This window comes from Alexandromys fortis, unplaced genomic scaffold (genome assembly GCF_014885135.2).
Source record: "Alexandromys fortis isolate MF-2015 unplaced genomic scaffold, M_Fortis_MF-2015_v1.1 scaffold_79, whole genome shotgun sequence".
NCBI lineage: Eukaryota > Metazoa > Chordata > Mammalia > Rodentia > Cricetidae > Alexandromys > Alexandromys fortis.
Window position 1 is genome coordinate 5,060,658 of NW_026067964.1, and position 23,257 is coordinate 5,083,914.

The 23,257-nt window shown below is 46.4% G+C and overlaps 1 protein-coding gene across 9 annotated transcripts in view; it reads left to right on the forward strand.

Annotated features, from left to right (window-relative positions):
* Positions 1-23,257, forward strand: part of Pde8b (phosphodiesterase 8B) — a 215,965-nt gene that overhangs the window by 176,305 nt on the left and 16,403 nt on the right. For all 9 annotated transcript variants that reach the window (XM_050153867.1, XM_050153869.1, XM_050153870.1 and 6 more), the window contains 7 exons: positions 10,030-10,072; positions 12,694-12,771; positions 15,367-15,443; positions 16,252-16,416; positions 19,322-19,367; positions 19,774-19,909; positions 20,762-20,960. In XM_050153867.1, the coding sequence (XP_050009824.1) occupies positions 10,030-10,072; positions 12,694-12,771; positions 15,367-15,443; positions 16,252-16,416; positions 19,322-19,367; positions 19,774-19,909; positions 20,762-20,960 (744 nt within the window). The remainder of the gene's footprint in view (positions 1-10,029; positions 10,073-12,693; positions 12,772-15,366; positions 15,444-16,251; positions 16,417-19,321; positions 19,368-19,773; positions 19,910-20,761; positions 20,961-23,257) is intronic.

A 23,257-nucleotide genomic window follows, 5' to 3' on the forward strand; every position in this document is an offset into this window, starting at 1 on the left:
CGAGTATCATCAAAACATTTCCTGGATGAGCAGACTCACAGGGGTGACATGCCTGGTTTTGTCTTCTTGTAGACAGTAAATAGAACCTATATCTTTGCTTCATAAGCCCAGTAGGTATGTCTGAGTTAAATTAGAAGATGAGGGATAATTAGGCATGCCTTTTGATTCTGGCGGTGATTACTTACAAGATGTAAGCAGAACATCTGATGAAGGATGTTTTCCGAAGCTCGGGTCACAGAACCACAAAGCCGTCTTTTGCTGCTAGCTTCTCATTACTCACCGTGGTGCGCTGGCTCTGCCTGCTCGCTGGCTCCAGAGACCTGATTTATTAAGCCCTGGTCCTGAGACTCCCTTTTAGTGTGTGTCAGTCAGAGCAGAATGAAGCCTCAATGTCATCAGGACTAGGAAAGCATTAGATCTTTGCAATTCCCTCATTCTCCCGACAACGTCTAGCAGGCACATGGGCTTATATTTTATTTGGCAAACATCTCATTTGGCATTGACAATTCTTTAAGAACAAAACATTAGGCAAAGAGAAATTTCTTCCTAAGTCTGTTATACATAATTTCTTCTTGTTGCTGAGCAGTGAAGGGACCTAGTTGGAGGAACAACAGCATTAAAGGGAAGACCTCCCAAGAATTCTGCTGTATTCACCTCTCAGGAAACCAGCCCACCAGAACTCAGCTCTGAGCTTCAGAGGAAACGAGGTCACAGGAAATGTAATAAGTCACAAAATCCAGATTTCTGAAAAACAGAATCCAGCCATGAAAGAAAACCAGAGAGGCTGGCATCATCCCAGCTGCCAGGTCACAGGCCATCCCACCCTCTCAGGTCACAAATTCTTTAGCACAGCCCCCGAATCTGCACTCTCAGCTTCACCTTGGAAAGTTTCAGCCCCACTACTGGGTCAAAAGCTGTAGGGTGGGACCTCACTGTCTTGGCATACCTTCCGGGTATTTCACAATCCTGTCTTACCCTGCCCTCAAAAGAAGGCGATTGTTAATTTTAGATGTCAATTTGTCTAAGTTATAGAACTTGTGGATGGCTCTCTCTGGGTACGTCTGGTAGGGAGGTAGACAGAGACGGGATCTGAGTCAGTGAAAGGAGGTGCTTCCCTGGGCTGGAGATCTGTCTTCAGCTCCTTCACGATGGTGCAGAGGGTTCTTAGTGACTCAGACCCCAGGACCAATACGTTAGACCCCCTTGCCCTCTTGCTTGAGACTGCCTCCTCCAGCATTTCCTCCAACAATCTGCATAACAAACCCCTGAATCTGTCAATGTCCCCCGATGGACTGGGTACCATTGCTTACACCGCGAGGAAGCAGAGGCCTGGTGAAACTCCTGAGTGCTCATGTTTACAGCTACAAAGGGAGGGCTCAAAACACCTGTTGCCAAAAGTTAGGCTCTGACAGAGTTCAGTGGAAGAGCTCTTGCCTAGCATGTTTAAGTCCCTGGGCTTTGTCCCCCAGACTGCAAAATGAAAAACACCCCAAACCTATTACTTGTCTACTTTGCCAGTGTGGTCTCAAACTCGGATGTGGAATGAACCACCTGGAGATAGTTATTAAGGCACAGGTTCTGGTTCTGTCAGTCCAGAGAGAGATTATTGGTAGACCTAATGAGCTCCCTGGGATTGGCAATGTTGCTGATGCTTTGGCCACACCCCGGGCATGACGTGCCCCGCGTTACCTCAGGCTGCCTAGGTCTACAGACCAGCCTCAGATGAGGCTCATCGAGTCCTGACTGCTCTGGGCCCACTACATCAGTAGGCCTGACTTAGGGACTCTTGGGTAAGGACAGTGCATTACATATTTTGATTGAGCAAAATATACAAAAATAATTACTGGGACTAGAGAAATGGCTCAGTGCCTAAGACCACCTTCTGCTCTTCCAGAAGACTGAGTTCAGTTCCTAGCATCCATAGCAGGTGGTCAACTCTACACCCTCCTTAGGCTGCCAAGTGTACCTGCACTCACACATGCAAGCCATCCCATACATAAAAATATATATCTATAAAAAGTATTTTACTGAGAAAAAACATGAAAGCATATCTCTGTAAAAATTCCAGATGTGTGCAGAATGTGGAGCCAGTGGCCACCAGCCTGGCATTCAGGGACATTTGACAGAGGGACACCTGTAGTATCTGAACGTGTAACTGTGGCATTGCAAAGGATGCTTCAACTTTCCTGAGGGGTGTAAACGTATACGGGGCTGACATTTGTAACTGTCCGGAAGACAGCTTGGGATTTGTCTTTTGAATCTTGTGTCAACTTAAACATTCATGTGCCCTTTCATCCATGTCAGCCCACTGCACGCGCCCTTGACAGGAGAAACATTTTAAATGTTGTCCAGATAAAAAGGAAGAGACGCTGTCACCCTGCCGATTAGGTTCACTGTCTTAACTATGGGGATGAGTCTCTCCTCCCCGCGCCACACACACACACACACACACACACACACACACACACACACACCAGGATCAGCCTCAGTGCGCCGAAGCTGCTGTCTGTCCTGGTGTTGGCTGTTGTCGGTGGCTGAGAACCGACTCAGAATACATGAAAGCTAGTAAGCTGTGCTGTAGGAACTGGGCTCCTGGGTGCTGATGAGGTGTCTTGTTCTGTGGCTGGAGACTGCTCCGGCAGGGGTTTTGAGACGCGTGAATCTGCAAGTGGATTTTGAAATGACAGCAGACTGAGAAAGGATCTTTGATCTGTGCATCAGAGCCTTTTGTTTTTGGAGAAAATGCTCATCACGGTGTTTTCACTGGAGAGGGATGATCAAAGATGTCTCCACGATGCCATTTACTGTCATTTGATTCGGTGCACATGAAGGAGGGTCTCCAGGGACTCAGCCCCCATCATCAGGTCTCTGCACCCAGCGCTAGAGCTTGGTTAATTGGAATCCTGTCACAGCCAAGAAAGCCTTGAGTTTGTAGTAAATGAAGAATAGTGCGTGTTTTTAAAATGGTTTGGCAAGTTGACGCTGGGAGCTACCCTGGTTATTTAAACAAATATCTTTGTTCATCCTAACCATCTGTTTACTGCTTCCCTTCATCAAAGCCAGCATTATTTTAAACGACTATGTTAGTTATTTTTCATCAGTGTGAGACAAGCTGGAGGCACCTGGGGAGAGGGAACCTCAAGGGAAAATTTGCCTCCATCAGATTGGCCTGGGCACATGTCTGTGAGGCGTTTTCTTGATTAGCAACTGATGTGGGAGGGCCCAGCTTATTGTGGGCGATGCCATCTCTTGGCGTGTAGTCCTGGGTTGTACAGGAAAGTAGGCTGAGCAAGGCACGGGGAACAGGCCAGTAAGCAGCGTCCCTCTGTGGTCTCCACTTCAGTTCCTGCTTCCAGGCTCCTGGTTGAGTTCCTGCCCTGTGGTCCCTCAGTGATGGACCACAGCCTGTGAATCAAATAAGCCCTTTTCTCCCCCAGGTCGGTTTTAATCCATGTTTTCTCAGCAGCAGAGAAACAAGCTAGGACAATGACCAAGGAGATTTGCCCCCACTTCCCATTTTATTACGGATATGTGGATGGATATATAATTCTTTATTTATTAAAAGATGCCATCCATTTTATGAAGAGAGCTACAGTGCAGTGTGCCATAGAGACACTCTCAGAGGCTCGGAGAGCCAGGGCAGGGCTGACGGTGTGCTCTGATGTTTGTCGGACTTGCTTGCTCACCTTGATCCGATTGGACATTATCAGAGAATAAGGATGCATTTTTTTCTGTACCATATTTACTTTTCACTTTTAAAAAAATGACATTTTACAGAAATCGCTTTATCTGTGTTTTCCTGTGAAACCATTTATGAATTGATATTTTTAGTGAGAGAAGTGTTGAGTATAATTAACAAAGACCAACGTGATGGTCAAATCACTATTAACAATGGCTTCGCCACAGGTGTAAGGTAAGGACCCCAGTTAACTCCAGTCTCTTATGGATTCATCTCAGATTTAGTAGCCACTATGCCCCAGATTGTGTTAGCACTGAGTACACAATAGTAATCAAGTTAGATATAACCTCTAGCCCAGCTGCAAGGGACTGGTTAATCACAGAGATGCAAGGTTACGGACTGTGTTGAATCACTAAGAATCCACTGAAAGCAAGTGACTGAAGCCCTGACGTCATGAGAGACTGAGGTGATAAAGGAGTATTTAAAAACCTTCCCGGTAGGAGCCACGTGAGAGCAAGACCTGCAGGACAGGGTGGGGAGGAAGAGAGCAGAGACCTGGCCCGTACAAACCAGGGACAGCAAAAGCATCAGAGCATCAGAAGATGGAGAAGTGGCCGGGATTGCCTGCCGCTGGGAGCTCAGGGTATTGTGCCTGTGCTCAGCAGTGTGGCTGAGAGCCAGCCAGAGCCAGGCCCCATGGCAGAATCTCCCTGCCTGGTTATGTATGCATTGCTGAGGCCAATGGAAAGTGGAGGTTTTTATTTTATTTTGTTATTTTGTTGTTGTTGTTGTTTTTGTTTTGAGACAGAGTCTCTCTACAGTTCTGGAATTCATGTTGTTGAACGGGCTGGCCTCAAACTCACAGAGATCAACCTGCCTCTGTCTCCGGAGTGCTGGGATTAAAGGTGTGTGCAACACTTTCTTAGGAAAAGTTTATATATTAAAAAATTGTGATAAAGTTTAGAATTTTTAGAGTTTACTTTTTAATGAAACAGTTGGAAGCCATATAAGTGAGTAGCCATTTACTCACTCCCTCGGTCCCACAGTTAGCATGGGACTCCACGTGATTCTCATTGTGGTCCTGAAGCCTCCTTCACTGTCTCCCCCCAGCTTTTTTTTTTTAATTGCTTGACAACTACTAAGTATCAGGCACACACATCAGCGTAGCTCACTGCTTGTCCTGCCAGCATATACATTAACTAGAGTTTGGTTTTGTTCTTGTTTTTAAGGAAGATAATGTGCAGATCTTATAGTTTCTCTTGAGATTGAACTTACCTCTACTGCCCACATCTTCAAAAACAAAACAACCAAATTTGACCCTCTCAGAAGTTCTTTGAGACCCTTCATAGCTGTCCTCACCTGCACCCTTCCCTCGCTGCTCCAACAAGGCCTATTCTACAATATTCTACAACACGAATGGGCGTTCTCCAGCTTCGTCCAGTGTTTGCTCTGCCATCTGGCTTCTTTTGCTCACTAGGTTTCTGAGATTCGTCTGGGCTGTGTGCATCAGTATCATCTTCCTGTTTATTTTCTTGTTTGTTTCTTTTTTCAGTCTCTTACCCTGTTACGGATCCCTGGGCTGTTTCCAGGCTTGGGCTTCGTTGAGTAGCCTTGAATGAGTTACTTTTGTGACGAAACAGCTTTGTTTCTCTGGGGTAGTATTTTGTCCTGGAGATGTTCATCTATATTGGTACAAAAGTGCCGGGCTGGGTCTTCAAGGGGATTGTGTAATTCTGTCATCCTTCCAACATGGGAATATTCTAAGTTTATGTCCTTGATGGTTTCTTCTTCGCCATTCTGGTGGGGAAGGAGGGGATAAGTTCTTTCTTTAGATGTAGAAAATCATTTATTCAAGGACTTGATGACGATTCATAAAGTCAATGGAAATCCCTGAAAATGTGAAAAAATATTAAATTCAATATCATTGAAACTTACCCATCTTCATGAGTCTGGGATTTTTGTCCCTTGTAGGATAATCTAAGAGTGTCACAAGCCCTTTCTACTCACAACTTCTTTTTATCCAAGATAGACCCACAAAATAGGTATATAAGCCAAACACTTACCCATAATAAGTCATACAGAGAAGTTAGTATTTGCATACTGTTCATATGTATTAAACAACAACAAATTTGCATACTACTTGTATTTACTTTTACATAAAGGACTCGGTGTTGACTGAGCATTTGATATGCAGTACACATCCCTTTCTGTGTTTTCCAGGGTTGATCAATATTTTTATTTTATGGCCATCAATGTTGAGAATACCAATTCACAAAAATACATAGTACAAAATGGTAGAAGTAAGCTTGAGACCTTTTCAGAAGTTATCGGATATCCCGTCCTAATTCAAACCAGAATTCATGAAGATTTGCTAAGACTTGAGTATGTTACTCTAACCTCAGGGAGAATTGGCCTGCTATTAAGTGAGAACATCTTGAACTAGAAAGAGTAAGAAGAGAAAGGCCCATGCCATCCTGATCTCAGCTGATTTTGCTACAAGACAATAAAATCATTGATGTTTTACTCACTTCAGAATTCAAACATCCTGACAGAATACAGGCCAAAGGTAACATGTTGAGGATCAATGGTAGGAAAATAGTAATTTTTTAAATTAATGTTTTCATTAGAGCAGGAAAAAAAAACCCAACCCATAGAATACACCAGCCTGGAATCTGAGCTGAGGTATGGCATGCGGCTTTGTTGGCACCACCTGGTTGGCAGTATGAGCCGCACAAACTGCACAAGTTGCTGTTCTGACCCTAGGTGTCAGTGAAGTCACATGATGCAGTACAAGTGAGTACTGCTGGGAACACCTGGATTTATTATGTGCTGACTTTGAATTAATTTTGTGCATTCAGAAAGCTTTTATTATTGTCAAACATTTAATGCTCCTCATGTTCCCATGACCCATATGCTCATATGCAATTGTGACCCACAGTTTAAAATGTGTGGGTCTAAGTGAACCTAAATGGCTTTCACACCACAATAAATTGAGAGTATAAATTGTAAAGGAATATTCTTTCAAAAACAAATGACCCTGAAATCACATACACACACAAAGACAGAGGCAGAGAGAGACAGAAGAACGGGGAGAGAGAGAGAGAGAGAATAGTGTTTTTAGAGTTAAGCTTAATTAGAGGCAGCAGGTGTGGGGAGTGTAGCTCCAGGACAGAGAGCTTGCCCTTCATGCCCAAGAACCTGAAATTATGCTAGGATCATGAGAAATGGAAGAACTAGCCAGAAAGGCAGAAAGGGTAGATCAAGTGAAGTTGAACAAAATCAGGCATTAGTAAATAAAGGGTTTAAGTACAGGGGAGCAAATTTTGTGGAAACCTATGATATTTTAATTAAAGATTTAAAATTATAATTGCACCTTTATAAGCACACACACATGCACATGCACGTGTGTGCACACATACACAGCCTCAAAGACTTGCTGGAAAACCACAGCTCTGAGCTCTGCCAGATTCGCAGACCAAGGACAGTAGACGGCACTGCAGAAACCATTGCTTTCGAAGCCTGTGGCTGCAGCAGTAGCACCTGTTGTCACCATCCCCAGCCATTCCTGCACAGGAACACACTACATTTCAAGCTGGAGACCCTCTGTGCCCTAGAGAAATGACAACTCTGAGGATGGGAATCCCAATCTTGCTGAAGTACACACATGGCAAAGTTCATACCTTCCCAGAATTCTGGGGAAAGGCTGTTTGGGCCGTAAGGTAGTTCCAGGGCGTAGGACAACACATTTGAGACCTGTGAATGAAGAGCCATGTAATGAAGGCAATTGGCTACCAACCTAGAGAAACCATGATTAACAGTTCTGTGTACTACATGTGTGGCGACCAAACTTTAAACCTCAGTTTCCCTGCTCTGCACGTCCAAGGGGAATGGTTGCTTCTCCTCCTGTCTGTAATGATGCAACTGTTAGCAGAAAGCTGCCCACCCTGGCTAACATGATAAATGGCCATTGTCATGGTACGGAGTTTATCCGTCTCTCTGCCCTCAGGTCCTCAAGCCCCTGCACCTCTCTTCTGGACCCATCAAAGATTAAGGAGCTACCCTTCCTTGCTTGTAATCTCCCAAAGTTCCACTAAGGACTGTGAAGAAAATCACTTTGGAATAATTCCTGCTGAGTTAGAAACATTGATTCTTGTTCTGCATGGGGATTTTGTCATCCATGAGAATCCTGTAAAATGAGGGTTCTCAGACGAGGCATGTAGCTAGACCATCAGTCAGAGGACTTACATGAAGAGCCCCAGCTTGCTGGGACGTGAGGAGAGCCCAGCTGTCCTCTGTGGAAAGCATTGTGAAGTGGGATCCACACATAGCACCCTGGTGTAGAGGCTGACCCTACACCAGGTTGTGAAGATGGAGGACCTGTGGCCTCTGCTGCTGACAGTGGGCACAGAACCCCCCAGGGGCCAGTGTGCTAAAGTGGAGGTAGCAAGTTCAGCTCAAAGCACCAAGTGTAACGCTGTCTGTAGAAAAAGATGGGCCAGCGCCCTCCCGGCCAATGGAATTGTGCCTCTGCTCTCTCCCCTCCCTGGTCCACACCGTCCCACCCCTGTCAGTGGCTGGGACACATTTTTAATCCTAAACCAGGACTGAGCTGATGCCACTCCAGACAGAACACAAGGCCCACAGTATAGGTCATGGGAGCCATACTGATGGCTTGTGAGCCTTTGAGAAATGAGAAAAGGGAACCTGGGGTGTTTATTACTCTTTTTGTTCTTCATAATATGGGAAGCCATGGGTTTTGCTCCTAGAGGCATATGTATTTTGGTTAAAAACAAAAGCTTTTAAGTGAAAGCTGATTAAGGAGAAAGAATGAAGCAATAATTTTATTCATATTGGATATATGAAAATATGCGTTGAGCTTGGTGGCTTTGTAGAACATGGTCTTTATTCCTGGAGGAAAAGATGAAATGATGTTCATTGAAGAAATAATAAAAGGTACCATAATTATGGGGTGAGAGCCAATAGCTGTGACTAAATGACCAAGCTATCACAGGCGAGTCATAGATTCTGTATTGACGTTTTGTGGGGATGTATAATGGACCAAGCAGAAGGGTTTTGCAGGAAGCCTCATTTTAACACCTGTTTTGCCTGGCTATTTTCGTGTGTTTGTGTACATGTTTATGTGGGTGTGTGCACATGTGCATACAGACTCAAACATGGGTGCCTGTGGAGGCCAGAAGTGGTTTTGAGTGTCTTCCTGGGTCACTCTCTACCTTATTTTTTGCGAAAGGGTGTTTTGCTGAGTCTGGAGCACATGGATTCAGCTAGGCTGGCTGGCCGATGGGCTACAGGAATCTGCGTCTCTCTGCTCCACAGTCCTGGAATTTCAGATTTACATCACCACACCTTGATTTTTATATGGATCCTAGATATCTGAACTCAGGGCTTCTGTGGCAAGCACTTTACCAACTGAACCAACTCTCCACCCCCTCCCTGGCTTTTCATCAATGGTTCAATGAAGCCTGGGACATTTTAGCTGTGTCTGACATAGGGAGCTTTCCAGACAGTACAGTGGATGCTAAGTCAAGCTAGGCTTCCTTGGCTGACAGTCCCCCACATTTGCCTGTCTTGTTAAAACTTAAGCTTGCCTCTTCATTGAGTGCTGCACAGGTTTGATGGCCTGAGCCCTGGATGGAAGCAGATGGAGTCAGTGGGACTCTAAGTGCAAATGACAATGTGCCCGCCAGCAGTGCCCTAGTCGATTGCAAATGCAAGAGATGCAGAGTCCGCGAAAGGCATGCGTAGTCTTTCTAGTGTTGATGACTTCATTGGGTCATTTGAGTGATGTCTATTGAACATTTGCACCAGATCATTAGCTTGAGACAAACCCGATAATGAGAAAGAACGAGGTGCAAAATGGCAGCTAAAGTTCAGGTCCATCAATTGACTGTGCCAGCAACTGAGGAACATTTAGGATTGGTTCTAAAAACAGAAATTTTAGATTTAACCCCGACTTTGTATTTCAGAAAGCAAATATGACCTGTCTAAAACTAACAGGTTGCATATTGGCCTATTAAAATCTGACTTGAGTCCTGGCCTTTGTCATTCTGTATTTCTGCAGACTGTGTCACGATGGATGAGTTAGCCTAGCAGATTTAGGTCTGCCTGGAGAGTCCCTCTTTGGTCCCTTTCCTGCTCTTAGACTCCTGATGAGTGTCTGAAAGCAATCAAATATTTGTGGTCTTACACTCGGTGTGTGTCGCTCATCTCTCCATGCAATCTGTGTAACACCTTGCTTTCTGGGCGTGGTCAGAGCCTTGTAACTAAGTTGCGGAGTTCGACAAATGACATACAATCTCTCTCTCTTTCACCAAACTTCGGAACGACTCTAGATTCACAGGATTCATCGTGATTCCGGGGATAACTCTCAAACAGGTAAGAGCTCTGACTTCTCAGCTGAGGGGATTCCTTGATGACCCAGTTTCTCATTGCTGCTCGGGAGGGGTTCAAGATGACATTTGTCATCCTTGAATGGGGGTTGCTGAAATCTAAGTGCTGGCATTGGAGAGTTGGGGAACCTGAGGAGCAGCAGAAATCCTTTACAAACCTCCGGTCTCTTAGTCTGAGGCAGCCATCTCTCCTAGACTCCTCCCCTTGGTTTTCTTTTATTGGCTAGAGACCATGTAGAGCAGAGGAACTGAGCCTAGAGTGGTCTGGGGAGAAGGCAGTAGTAGTTAATACCTGTGTTTACAAATGGAAATGTGGCTGGGCACTGGCCCAGGAGACTAAGCACTGGGCTCCGATTTTGGCTCCCTACTCATATCCTAGACCTGGAACAGCACTCAGAACTTTGGCTTCCTTATCTACAAAGTGAATGGCTTAGTGGACATCTACTTGGTGGAAGGGCTAGAATTATTTGCCACTGGAGAGGGGAAAAGTTAATATAGTAAAGCCTTGTGACTCTTCTCATATAAGGATGGCTGCCAACCATTCTCTTCTGCATGGGTCCTTCTCCTTGATTCCAGAATGATTACAATTAGCCTACACAGAAAGAGTTCATTCGCTCTTTCTGGCCCTCGGAATTTCATTTGCAAAGTGAATTAACAATGCCTTTCTCGTTGTTATGATGACTAAAGAGGATGCACTTAGCTGTCGGCCATCATTCTTCTCTTTTGGAATGTTTTCTAAGCCAGGACAGCCTTGAATGGCATAGTGACAGTTCATGTATGGGCACCCTTTCTCAAATACTTCAGTTAATTTGTATCACATTTGAAAGGTACTACAAAAAAAAAAAAGGCAATAAGCATCCCTCTGTCCCCTACAGTGCCCAGCATGGCCTTTCACATAACAGACACTCAGCCAATGGTCACAGTTCCTCCATCAGTTAAAGGCCTCCCTCCTGGAAAGCATAGGGAAAGCACTGCTTCTCGGTCCTCTGTCCCAGACTTCCTTCCTGGTCTTTCCAGCTTCAGTTCCTCACTGGTATAATGGGAATAGGACTCTGCAGCTTTCAGGAGGGATGCAATTGTCAAATGATATCATTGTTAGATCTAAAGTACAGAGCCCAATGTCTGATGCACAGTAGGTTCTCAGTAAGTAACTATTTTTATGGGAGGCAGAGTCCCTTTGTCACCGAGTTCTTTTCTATGATTGAAAATTTTAATTCATCCTACAGACATCTGTTAGGAATGAATAATGACCTGGGCAGTGGCGATGCACACCTTTAATCCCAGCACTCTGGAGACAGAAGCAGGTGGATCTCTGTGTGTTTGAGGCCAGCCTGGTTTACTGAGCAAGTACCAGGACAGCCAGGGCTACACAGAGGAAAAAAAAGAATGACCAATGAATTCTCTAATTTAAATGACCCTCTCTGAAGAATAACTTCTTCAGACATATAACCAGTTCTATTGCTATAGAGCCTTACAATTCTAAGAGACGAGGTCAGTAAGAATAATATCCAGTTTGAATCATTTTTGCATGTTGTACAAATGAACCAATGTAATTGCCAGCGGGTACACACTATAGGCTTACTGTGTGGCAGGCTCGGTTCTAAGGGCCACCCAAGGATTATTCCAGGTACTGACCACAATGAGGAACTGAATGAGCCTCTGAATGAGGGACTGTAATTATCCCCTTTGCAGACACTGAGAAACAGAGAAATTAAGAAACGTCTCCAAGGCTACATAGTTACCCTTCGGCAAATTAAGCCAGAACCTGGACAATTTGGCTCTAGAGTTGCTTTCTTCGGTGTTAGACTGCCTCATCCTTTTTAGTGCCCCTGACAATTCTTAGGGAAGCAAGCTTTCTTGTATCATGGTTCTCCTGCTTAAATCTGCTGGTTTAATGACCTCTCCCGCTAAGCGTTTGGGTTGCCTGCGCTTCAGAGTGGTTCTGGCTTACCTTACATTTCTCGTCTCATTCGGGAGTTACTCGAGGAAGCCAATGTGCCCACAGCACTGAGGCCAGCGCTATCACTTGGGCATTTTAACAGCCTGGTACTCACTGATCACGTCATTTTGACACCAGCTTCCCAGAACATTTCGGTGCTGTTTCCCTTCCTGTGGTCAGCAGGACACGGTCCCTTGATGAAGTCCACTCTTTTAGAGAAGCTAGATGAACACCTAGATGTTCGATTTTTCAGAAGCGTCCCAAACTTGTCCAAACTAGCTTCTCAATTCAAATATCTGTGGATTTCACTAGGAGTCTCCAGATATTCCACTAAGAACTTCCCTACCCAGTGAGCATAGCCCTTTAGTCAAGATGAACCCCCAAAACATTTCCTTTAAGTTTTATTTTCAGGATGACATTTTGGTTATGGAACTAAGTAAGTCTTAGTCAGCACAGCTCCCCCCAATGTAACGTAGTCCCAGAAGAAAAAGACTTTTTTTTTTTTTTTTACTAGAATGACTGATCCTTTTGTGTTGATTTAAAGAGAAAATAGTTTCTTGATTCTTGACTTTACTTTCGCATTTTCTTTGGCGAACAGGGGAAAGGGGTAAGTTCACACTCTAATACACTGATGCTAACCCCCTCTATCTCTCACCTGAACTCCCCAGAGCCTCATTCATTCAGACACAAGAGCAGGAGGAAAGAGTCCATTGATGTGAAATCAATATCTTCCCGAGGCAGTGATGGTAAGAAATTTCTCAGATTTCCTTGACCTTTTGATAGTGTAGAAAATGACAGGGGGCATGCGCAAACATTTCAACGGCGTAGGAACTCCAAGGAGACAAGATTTCGACTGGAGTAGACTTTTCTTCCGATAAACTGAGAACATTTTAGGGCTTAAGTAAATAAATTCCCTTGGCCTTCTATAGTCTTTTTCTTCTCCCTGAAGGGACCATGGGCTGATTCTTTCACGGCCCAAAGTGTGTCAGACCACAAACTACACAGCAGTGCAGTTTCAGTTGCTAGGTAAGGTCATTCTTGGGTGCTGGTGGCAAGAGCTAGGCAGTGTCCTGGTTTCTTAGTCTAGTCTCAACACACACCCGTTAATGAAAGGCCGGAAACTTAATTAATTAATTAATGAAAGTCAGGATTTCATGAAACACTCTGTGAGTTTAACAAATCAAACCCAAATAACAGACTGGATCTGTGGGGGTGGAAAGGTCAGAATCAACATGTAAAGCCATTCCCGGAAGTCTGAAGACTAGGAGACACAGAAGTGCCAGGGTCTGCAGGGTCTCACATGGACCTGAGGGGAAGAGGATGTCTGGGAAGCTGCAGAGGAGGTCAAGGCCAGGCCAGGAGCAGGGGCTGGGACTGGGGCAGAGGCAGAGGCAAGGGCTGAGGCAGGAACTGGGACAGGGGCTGAGGTAGGGGCAGGGGCTAAAGCAGGAGCTGGGGCAAGAGCTGAGGCTGGGGCTAGGGCAGAGGCAAGAGCTGGCTGAGGCAGGGGCATGAACTAGGCCAAGGGCTGAGGTAGGGAGGGGTAGGAGTTGGGGCAGGAGCTGGAACAGGACTAAGGGCTGGGACAAGAGCTGGGGCTGGGGCAGGAGCTGGGGCAAGGGACTGGGACTGGGGCTAAAGCTGAGGCTGGGACAGGAGCAGGGGCTGAAGCAGGGGCAGGGGCTGGGGCAGTGGTGGGGAAAGGCCAGGAGCTAGGACAGGAGTTTGAGCTGGGGCTGGGGCAGGGGCAGAGGCGGGGTAGATGCTGTGGCTGGGGCAGGGGCTGGGGCGGGGCAAGGGCTGGGGTAGAGATGATGCTGTGTCTGGGGCAGGGGCTGTGGTTGTGGTAGGAGCAGGGACTTCTGGGGCTTCAGTTTCTGTGTTGAAGAGAAGCGTTGCCAGGGGCCAAGCACACAGGAGTGCTTGTGTGAGGATAAAGATCAGAGGATCTGAGTGCAAATCTGCAGGGGCACCCTATGAGAAACTGGGATGCGGAAGATGGACAGAGAAAACGTGGGAGTGGTATCCCAGGAGCTGAGAAGGAAAGAGAATGAGTAGAAGGGAGCTGCAGGATTGGCCCTTCGTATGTGTGTGTGCATGTGCGTGTGTGTGTGTGTGTGTGTGTGTGCATGTGTGTGTGTGTGTGCGTGTGTGTGTGTGTGTGTGTGTGTGTGTGTGTGTGTGTGTAACCAGGATCTTGCCCACATTAGGCAAGCTCTGTGCCACTGAACCACATTAGGGTTTTTTTTTTGTTTGTTGTTGTTGTTGTTTTCAATTTGGCCACGGGAAAAGCAGTTCTAAGGGCCTGAGAAGGAATAGTTATCACCTGTGATGGAGGTGGGGCGTATGGTTTAAAAGATACACAGAAAAGTCAAGGGAAGGAAGGGAACACGTCCCAGCTCTTTGGGTCCTAATGGAAGGACTGAGGCCAGAGAAGTGACTGAACTAGAAAAGATGAAGACCCTAAGGGCCAAGATAGAGAATCTGCAGAGCAGGACAGATGGGCGCGTGGCGTGCAAGTGACAGACTCTGCAGAGCAGGACAGAATCATGAGATAGGCTGAGAGCTTATTGGAGGGGACAATGGCTGAGGGCATCTGAACCAGGCTGGATCCTAAAGCAGCTATGTGGTCCCAAATACAGCAGAGGCCGGCAATGGCTGAACTCCCGGGTTCTGGAGCCCTACTGAGGGTGACTCTATCAGGTTCTCGCATCTCTGGAACAGGTCTGACCTCTAGGGCGCCCTGCAGGGAAGGTTAAAGGAGTGATGAAGATGGGCCTTTAAAGGAAGGCTTCTCCCCTCTGAATCTTAAAGCACATATAGGAACCACCTACTTGAAAAAAGAAGTCATTTTAAAATGAGTTTTCCCCAGTTAGAGTCAGAACCATTAGCATCATGAACCTAATGGCTGAGGAAGAAACACCACTGGCCAGGTCATACTGAGTTTCCTGGCACAGGGGCAGGTACACACTCAGGTGTCCGTGGCTTTGGAAGGAAAGGACCCAACTCTCTGAAAGAGGCCTTAGTGACTCTTTGGAAAGGGAGTCCTGTGACATCATTGGGTTATGGAGATGGGGTGTCTGTGTATAGCAGCCTTCTCAGTATTGTCCTGGGGAGTGCGATGTGCCAAGCCCTCTGCCGCCAGCCTTCCAGACAGAACACCTTCTGCACTTGTGGGGCTGAGTGGTCAGCCCTGTAGGGACAAGGGATAGTCAAACTCACTGAATTGTGAGGTAGGAAGTCCAAGAAGAACAAGACTTCATCAAGAGGTGACCTCTCAGCTGTATTTAGCCTAAACTACACCACTAACTCCATATAAAACTGCCCTGCCTTCTCTCCAGCTCCAAGCCTACAGAATCGCCGCTACCCCTCCATGGCGAGGATTCACTCCATGACCATAGAGGCCCCCATCACAAAGGTAAGTGTCAGCTACCACCTCCACTGCTCAGTCAGTGCTCAGACCTGGGCTGTGCTCTAGAGCTATAGTCTCCTGAGAGCAGAGCCGATGATCTAGTGGGAAAGCCAGGTATTAACCAAACACACAGTAAGTGTGGTTCCACAATGTAATCCGTGCTGTAAGGGCTCTGTGAGAGATGTCAGAGTCAAGGGAGTAGAGTTGGGGAGAAAGAAACAGATCAGAAAATGTCTAGGAGGAGAATCATTTGGACTTGGTGGGCTGAGGAATGAGGGAGACCTGTGTCAGACAGAGCAGGCCTTGGGTAGGAGAGCACTTGCCTTCAGGATGGGAAAACAGCTGGTCTCTCACAATGTTACCGTTTGCTTGGTTTGTGGGAAGGGGCTAAGTCTGGGCTCTGATTTTAGGCACAGGAGGTATTGTAGAGGGTGAATCTGGAAGGCTTTTGAGGCTCTCCCAGTCTGGGTGGGGCCTAGAAGGTAAATGTGAAAATCTCCTTATGGATTGTGTGCCCTGAGTCATGGAGGTGAAAGATCGTTTCTGGAATGACTAGACAGTGGGAGAGCCAGACCTGTGCCTTGGGAACTCCAACCCATGGAAAATTGTCAGCAAGGGATCCTTGGAAGCAGGGTCCTGAGTTGGGATGCCATGGGGCAGTGTGGGCTGCAGAGTGCACTTCATAGAGAGGGGCGGAGTGGGCCTGCCCTCTGAGCTAGGCATATGGTCACTGACTTCTTCTGAATACGTCTGACTTATGAGAATTAGTATGTTAATATCCTCACGTTTCTTCTTTCTCTTTTTGCTTTCTTAGGTTATAAATATAATCAATGCGGCTCAAGAAAACAGCCCGGTTACAGTAGCAGAAGCCTTGGATAGAGTTCTAGAAATTTTACGTACCACAGAACTGTACTCCCCTCAGCTGGGAACCAAAGATGAAGACCCTCACACCAGTGATCTTGTCGGAGGCCTGATGACTGTAAGTGCTAAGGAAATGCACCCAAAAATGCAGTGTTGGTCAAATACCCTAGAGGATCCACAGGGCACTGTGGCCTCAGGGAGCAGAAGCACCTCATGTAGAGGTGAGGCAGCTTGTTAATTCTTTATAGTCATGTCCAAGATGCTTGTCTGTCCACCAGATGACTAACCACAGCCATGGAAAGAAACTTGGGAAAACCTGTTAGAGTAGAAAACAGGCAGGTGACTGAAGGCTAAATATACCTAAGAGGGGCTATCTGGCTCCGGCTTCTTGTTCTTCTCTGTCTGAATTGGAGGACTGTGGTTGAAGGTTAGAGCTACATTTCCTTGGGCATTGGGCTCTATATCTACACTTATCCCTCTCAAATCCATGGGTTCTGTATCTTGTGAATTCAACCAACCCAACTGGAGAGGGAAAATAACACAAACATGAGCGAGAGACCCAGGAGGTAGACATGACGTACACACACACACACACACACACACACACACACACACACACCTGTTATCCCAGCAACCCAAGAAGCCAAGGCAGGATTGCAGATTTGAAGCCAGCCTGAGATGTACAGTAAGACTTTGGAAGGGAGGGAGGGAGGAAGACAGAGAGAGAGAAAGAAAATGGAAGGAGGAAGGAGGGGTACATTTATAGGAACACGTATATACATTTGCACTGTTGGATAGTATAAACAAGATTTTACACAGAACATTGTACATTTATTGTATACAGTTATGGGTCTGTCTTATAGAAGATATGCTCCCCTGGGTTTACTAAGACAGGCATGGTTCTGTAGATCAGGCCCTGTGAGGACTACAAGGAATGATTGTTTAATGAAAGAGCTTGTACCTTTCTAGTGTTTCCAGTGACAGAATCCTGTCTTTCAAGATGCTACAGCCAAGTTCCATTTTATTTTTGTGTTGGTTTTTCAAGAGAGGGTCTCTCTGTGTAGCATCCCTGGCTGTCCTGGAAGTCGCTCTGTAGACCAGGCTGGCCTTGAACTCACAGAGATCTGGAATTAAAGGCATACCAGCCCTGCTTGGCTCAAATTCCATTTCTAATCCTACAAAAGCAGAATAGTGCTCTCTGAGCTCAAAGCAGGGAGGTGGGAAGACCGTGCCTGCCAGTAATCTGAGACAGACTAGCTGTGGACCCACTGGCTAAGGTCTACCTCGCCCCAATGTTGTGCTCTTTCTGACTTTTAACATCACCTGCCCACCACTGAAGGAGAAAAGCCACCGTGCTCCTTTCTCAGAAGCTGAGGGGAGGACTCTCTAGGAAAGAAACATGACCCTGGGTTATCCCGGGCTCTGCCAATTCCTTTTTCTAGCTAGCCTTGAAAAACTGGGTTGCCAGCTGCCCAGCCCATCCTCACCCATCCTTTGAGCAGTCTTCTGTTCTTCCTGGTCCCCAGGCTGGTACTGGCTGACCTGTTCCAATGCAGCATCAGTTTCAGTCATGATAAGGGACAGTCCCTTTGGGGCTACAACCAAAGGACTCTGCATCCGAGAACAAGCTGCTCCCATCCTGCTACTTTGTGTCATTTTGTGCTTTCTATCCAGATAATGCTGAAAGGAGCCAGTGTGAGACTCCACCTCATTTGCATGAGACTTAGGGAAGTGGAGAAAAACAAGAGATGCACATTTGCTGCAGAGGCGGAACAATTGTGGCTGCGGTGTTCTTATCTGCTCATCTGTTGCTGAATATTAAGATTTCGGCACCACGATCCAAAGTGTGACTTCAAGGGAATCCTGCATTAATTCATGCTACTTTAAACTTTAGCACTTATTTTCTAGGGATAGCAAGCAATTCCAAAGAACTTTTGCAGGAAGATCTAAATAACGAGGGCTTCAGGCACAGAAGCAGAGGCAGAGAAAGATTCAAGAGCATCCAGGGACTGGTTCAACCTCAAGTGCCAGCAAATGTCAGGGCACGGAAATCCTGTCCCTTGTTCCTCTCATAGTCATGTTGTGGTCATGACCAGGACAAAAGCAGCTTAAAAAGAAGTATTTCTGCCTTCAGCTTCACACGTGTCAGTCCACCATGGTGTGCAGGAAGCAGAGTGAGCCGTGAAGGGGGCCAGGGTAAGACAGAGTCCCCGGGGACCCAGTGACTTGCCTCCTCCTCCCTACAGCCAGCCCCACTTTGCACAATTCTGCCCATCTCACAACAGTTTCTCTCGTTCCCATTCAAATTTCGAATCTGTCAGTGGACTGAACCACCTCTCAGGTCAGAGCCCTCGGCTCTGCCTAGCTCCAGGAAGCCCTCAAAGCCACACACACAGCTGTGTTTTACTAATAGCCCATAGCTCTCGATCCCCTCAAGTTGAGGGTCAAGATCACTGATCCCACTCTTCAAAACCTCAGCTCCAGAAACAACGTCTCTCAAGGACTAGCACAATGCCCATGCTCTACAGCAGAAAATGTAGTTAGAAAAAAAAAAAAGGCCCAGTGTTTAAAAAGACTTTCCAAGGCTTCCCCTCAAACATGGCTCTTGGTCTTTTCACGGTGTATACCCGAGGACATAAAATGTCTCGGTGCAGATTAAGGGACTTTAGACATGTCAAAATCACACAGATCCAAAACAAGATCACTTCTGCAACTCCGTTTGTGAGGCTTCACAATGCCAGGAGAGAACGTGGCCATGAGAACTGAGCCAGCTCACAGCTCAGATGTGAGTCCTGGGGCACTCATGACTGACTGCCTGTCCCTACCCCTCACCTCCTGGTACTTGTACTATGGAAAACAGACTATCCCGTTCCTTAGCCACTGCTGCAGTTTCATTTTGAGCTCTGCCTTGACCTAGACTTCAGCCTGGGCTGGTCAGGATTCAGCCTCCGGCTAAGGAACGAGTTTAACAGAATGGCGATGGGCGTGGAGGGTGCATCTAACAGCATCTCTCTCTCTTCCAGGATGGCTTGAGAAGACTGTCTGGGAATGAGTATGTGTTCACAAAGAGTAAGTGTTCCTGTGTCACTGCCTACTGATAACCCGGCTTCAGCCTGTGCCACCCCCAGGGTTGTGACGATTCCATCACCTTGGTGTTGCTCCCAATGGCTCTCATGAGTTTATTCCTCTCTATGGTCTACGTTTAAAGCAAGGCCTCCTGGTTAAAATGATTTCTCAGAGGATTGCTAGATAACGGGTGCCATTCATTCTCCATGTATTGAAATGGGCCTTAGAGTTATTTTTCTGTTTATGGCTTTGATATTTCATAATGTGAGAAGAGGCCCTGGTGTTAAGATCTCCCTATCGATGGAAGTTGGGGATTTTGTTCCTAGTGGCAACCCTAAAGTTGATGAGATGCCAAGGGCCCTGGAGAACCCGCACTTAACTTGCCCCCTCCACCCCTGTGTCTGCTCAGATGTGCACCAGAGTCACAGTCACCTTGCCATGCCCATCACCATCAACGATGTCCCCCCTAGTATCGCCCAGTTACTTGATAATGAGGAAAGCTGGGACTTCAATATCTTTGAATTGGAAGCCGTTACACATAAAAGGTATGTGGCATCTCTGGTGGAAGCCGGGAGGGAGGGAGGGACAGCCATGCTCAAGGTCTTCGTATCTAGAAACTTAGATGGAATTACGTGTCCCGAACATGCTCTTGTGTGGAGAGGCTGTATCTGTGTTAAGGGACAGGACATGTATTTCCTCACACCTACTTCCTTTGTGCCCATGAGCTGGGAGTTCAAAGTTTTCTCAGCCCTCTCTCTACCCTGTACAAATGGATTGGAAGTCAGGTTCAGTTATACACACGAGCAGTTTGAGAGACTGAGGCAAGAGGCTTATTTGAGCTCGGGGATTCAAAACTAGCCTCGGCAACAGAAATTTATATTCATATTCTTTTTCTTCCTCTCCCTCCCTCCCCTCCCATCCACCCACACATTCCGACATAACGGGGATTTGATAGCACGGTAGATTCTCTTTGAGCCCGTCCTGACAGCAGAGAGAGGAGCTTCTTTTGTCTTAGGAGAAGACATTTCTTCCTGGGATGTTGGTCTGTGGAATATGACTATAGAGTAACATAATTCTAAGCGAGGTTGCTGAAGCCATTCAAACCATTCCTTTAGCCCCCAGGCTCTTCTTAAGGGCATAAAGCTTATGCAAGACTCCTGTGGAAGTAGAGCTGAAAAGGGGCCCATAGAGGTTTTGTGACTTGCAGATGATCTAAAATAATACCTACATTGACTCGCATGAGTGCAAGGAAGGGGCTGGCAAAGCAATGCCAATGTTTGTGTGCCCCAAGCATGTTAAGCGATCACACACAAATCCCTTTGTTCACTAATGTCATGAAAGGAAGATCTTTCCGGGCCACTGAACTCAATGAACCGGTGTTTGTTTCCCGTTTTCAGGCCATTGGTGTACCTGGGCTTAAAGGTCTTCTCTCGGTTTGGAGTATGTGAATTTTTAAACTGTACTGAAACCACTCTTCGGGCCTGGCTGCAAGTGATTGAAGCCAACTACCACTCCTCCAACGCCTACCACAATTCCACCCATGCCGCCGATGTCCTCCACGCCACAGCTTTCTTCCTCGGAAAGGAAAGAGTGAAGGTAGACTCCAGACACCACAGTCTAGCTGTCTGCTGGGGTGGACACCTAAGAACTCAATCGTAGTAAATACATTAGACAAACAGCAATATTATATCCAATATGACAAGAAGGGTTTGGAGCTTTTTGGAGGGTAGGGTTTTGAAACTATTTTAGATTTAGACCTTTTTCCTAGCCCTCTACTCTAAAATGCTTAAATACTAACTGTGCTACTGACTTTCTGTGACTGATTCATGAACCCATTCTTAACTATTTACCAGCTCTGGGAAATGGGTTTGTGAGACAGATTTAGAGGACTTATGGTTAAGAATTTGACCATTATGTTACATTCCTAATGGGAACCACACAGCTTTGCCTTGACTGGTGTGCATTCTGGGAGGTATGGGTGTATCTATCTGTGACTTTTGCCTAATTGTGAGTCTCACATCCCTTAGTCTTATTCAGGGTTCAGTGCTGTTGTGACCCTACCCATGTCAAGTGAAGAGCTGGGAGGACCCATCACCCTCCCTTCTCAACTCCATCACTGGCACAGTGATGCTCTGATTGCTTTGCTGTGGTGCAAATTCGAGCTTAAAATTTAGAACTGGAGCCAGGCGGTGGTGGGACCCGCCTTTAATCCCAGCACTAGGGAGGCAGAGGCAGGCGGATCTCTGTGAGTTCCAGGCCAGCCTGGTCTACAAGAGCTAGTTCCAAGACAGGAACCAAAAGCTACAGAGAAACCCTGCCTCGAAAAAATTTTAAAAAAATTGGAACTGGGAGTGTCGCTCAGAGATACAGCAGAAAGCCCTGAATTTGATTCCTAGTGCTGCTGACTCCCACAAAGATGTTCTTAGAAGATATTTTGTTGAGACTGCATGAACATCAGTCTATGGAGAGTGCGGCTGGGTTATTCTCTTGGAACAGGGCTAGTAAGGGATTACAACCCTGGTACTTAAAAGAGAGTGGAAAAGGCAGAAGGAACAGATATGGGTAGAGGCTCCTTCTCAGATTTGCCAAAAAATGCATCCTGGCAATTTCACAATACTTCAAAGAATGCATTCCAAGAATAATGCGTTTGAAGATTGAGAGAAAGTGTTATGCCCGAAATCCAGATCCCTAGAACATCACCCTGAGACCGTATCTGGTGCAAAAACAGAGTCTTTATTGTGAGTTAACTCGGGCCCCTCCATCCATCTGAAGCAGTAGCAGCAATGATGAGAGGAGCAACAGGAACAGCATAGGGGAGACCCTCCCCAGTGGCAAAAAGAGGGGGTTATACAGGGGAAGAGGTTTGGGGAATTCCAAGCCTCTGGGCTTGTGATTGGTTACCTCGAGTGGAGTGAGGGGAATTCCAGATTTCCAGTCATGGGATTGGCTGCCCCCTATGATGTAAGGAGATTTCCAGGCCTGAGGGGGAATTCCAAGTCTCTAGGGGCTGAGTGATTGGTTCATTTTCCCTGCTCAGAGATTGGCTAGGTTTGTGTCAGGGGCAGAGATGGCTCTGATTATGGGGCTAAACTATTTCTTTCTTTGGTTCTTTTTACCTTTTTGACTCTAATTTTGGGACCAGGGAAAATATCTTTAATATGCTCCGAATCTAAGGTTTAGTGTGTTCTTTTGGTCTTGGTTTCAAGGTCCAGGGACTTTTCTCTGGTTCTAGGTTTGGGGACAAAATATTTCTTTTCCTGGCTCTGATCCCATTTTTAGGGTATGTCCCCCCCCACACCAGATTCTGAACCCAGAGCCAGGCTGCTTGGTGGTTGTGCTAGGGCCATGGACTCACTGAATCTGTGGGGGCCTGGGCCTCTCATCCTGCACTCTGGCAGTAACTTTAGAGGACCCAATCATGGGTCCTCACTGAGGGCCCCTGATGGAATGTAACTGAGACCATAGTACCATCAGCTGCACTGTCCTAATTTATTCCATGATGAAAACGAATTAGTAAGAATACAGGGTCCAAAAATAAATAGGAAGGGCCCTCGCAATGTGGATACTAAAGCAGTAAACCACAGAGAATCATTAAATAACCCTTTCCTAACTCTGGTTACTGATTTCTTCCCACCTTGCATTGCTAAAAATGATGTCCAGTCCCCTAGGCCTGCTAACCCATGGCTCTGGAGAATGTTTAATGTGAGGGTGGTTATAGGCTCCTTTTTTAAAAAAAAAAAATGGGTCGAACATCCATATAGACCCTGGTATCCAAAAATAAACCCCTTAACTAACTGCAGACAGGGCATGTCCAGGGATATGGCAACCTGATGGGGGAGCCAGTCGGTCCCAGGAACGCTCTAGCCTGCCTCCTGGTGGTTGGGAAAAGGGCA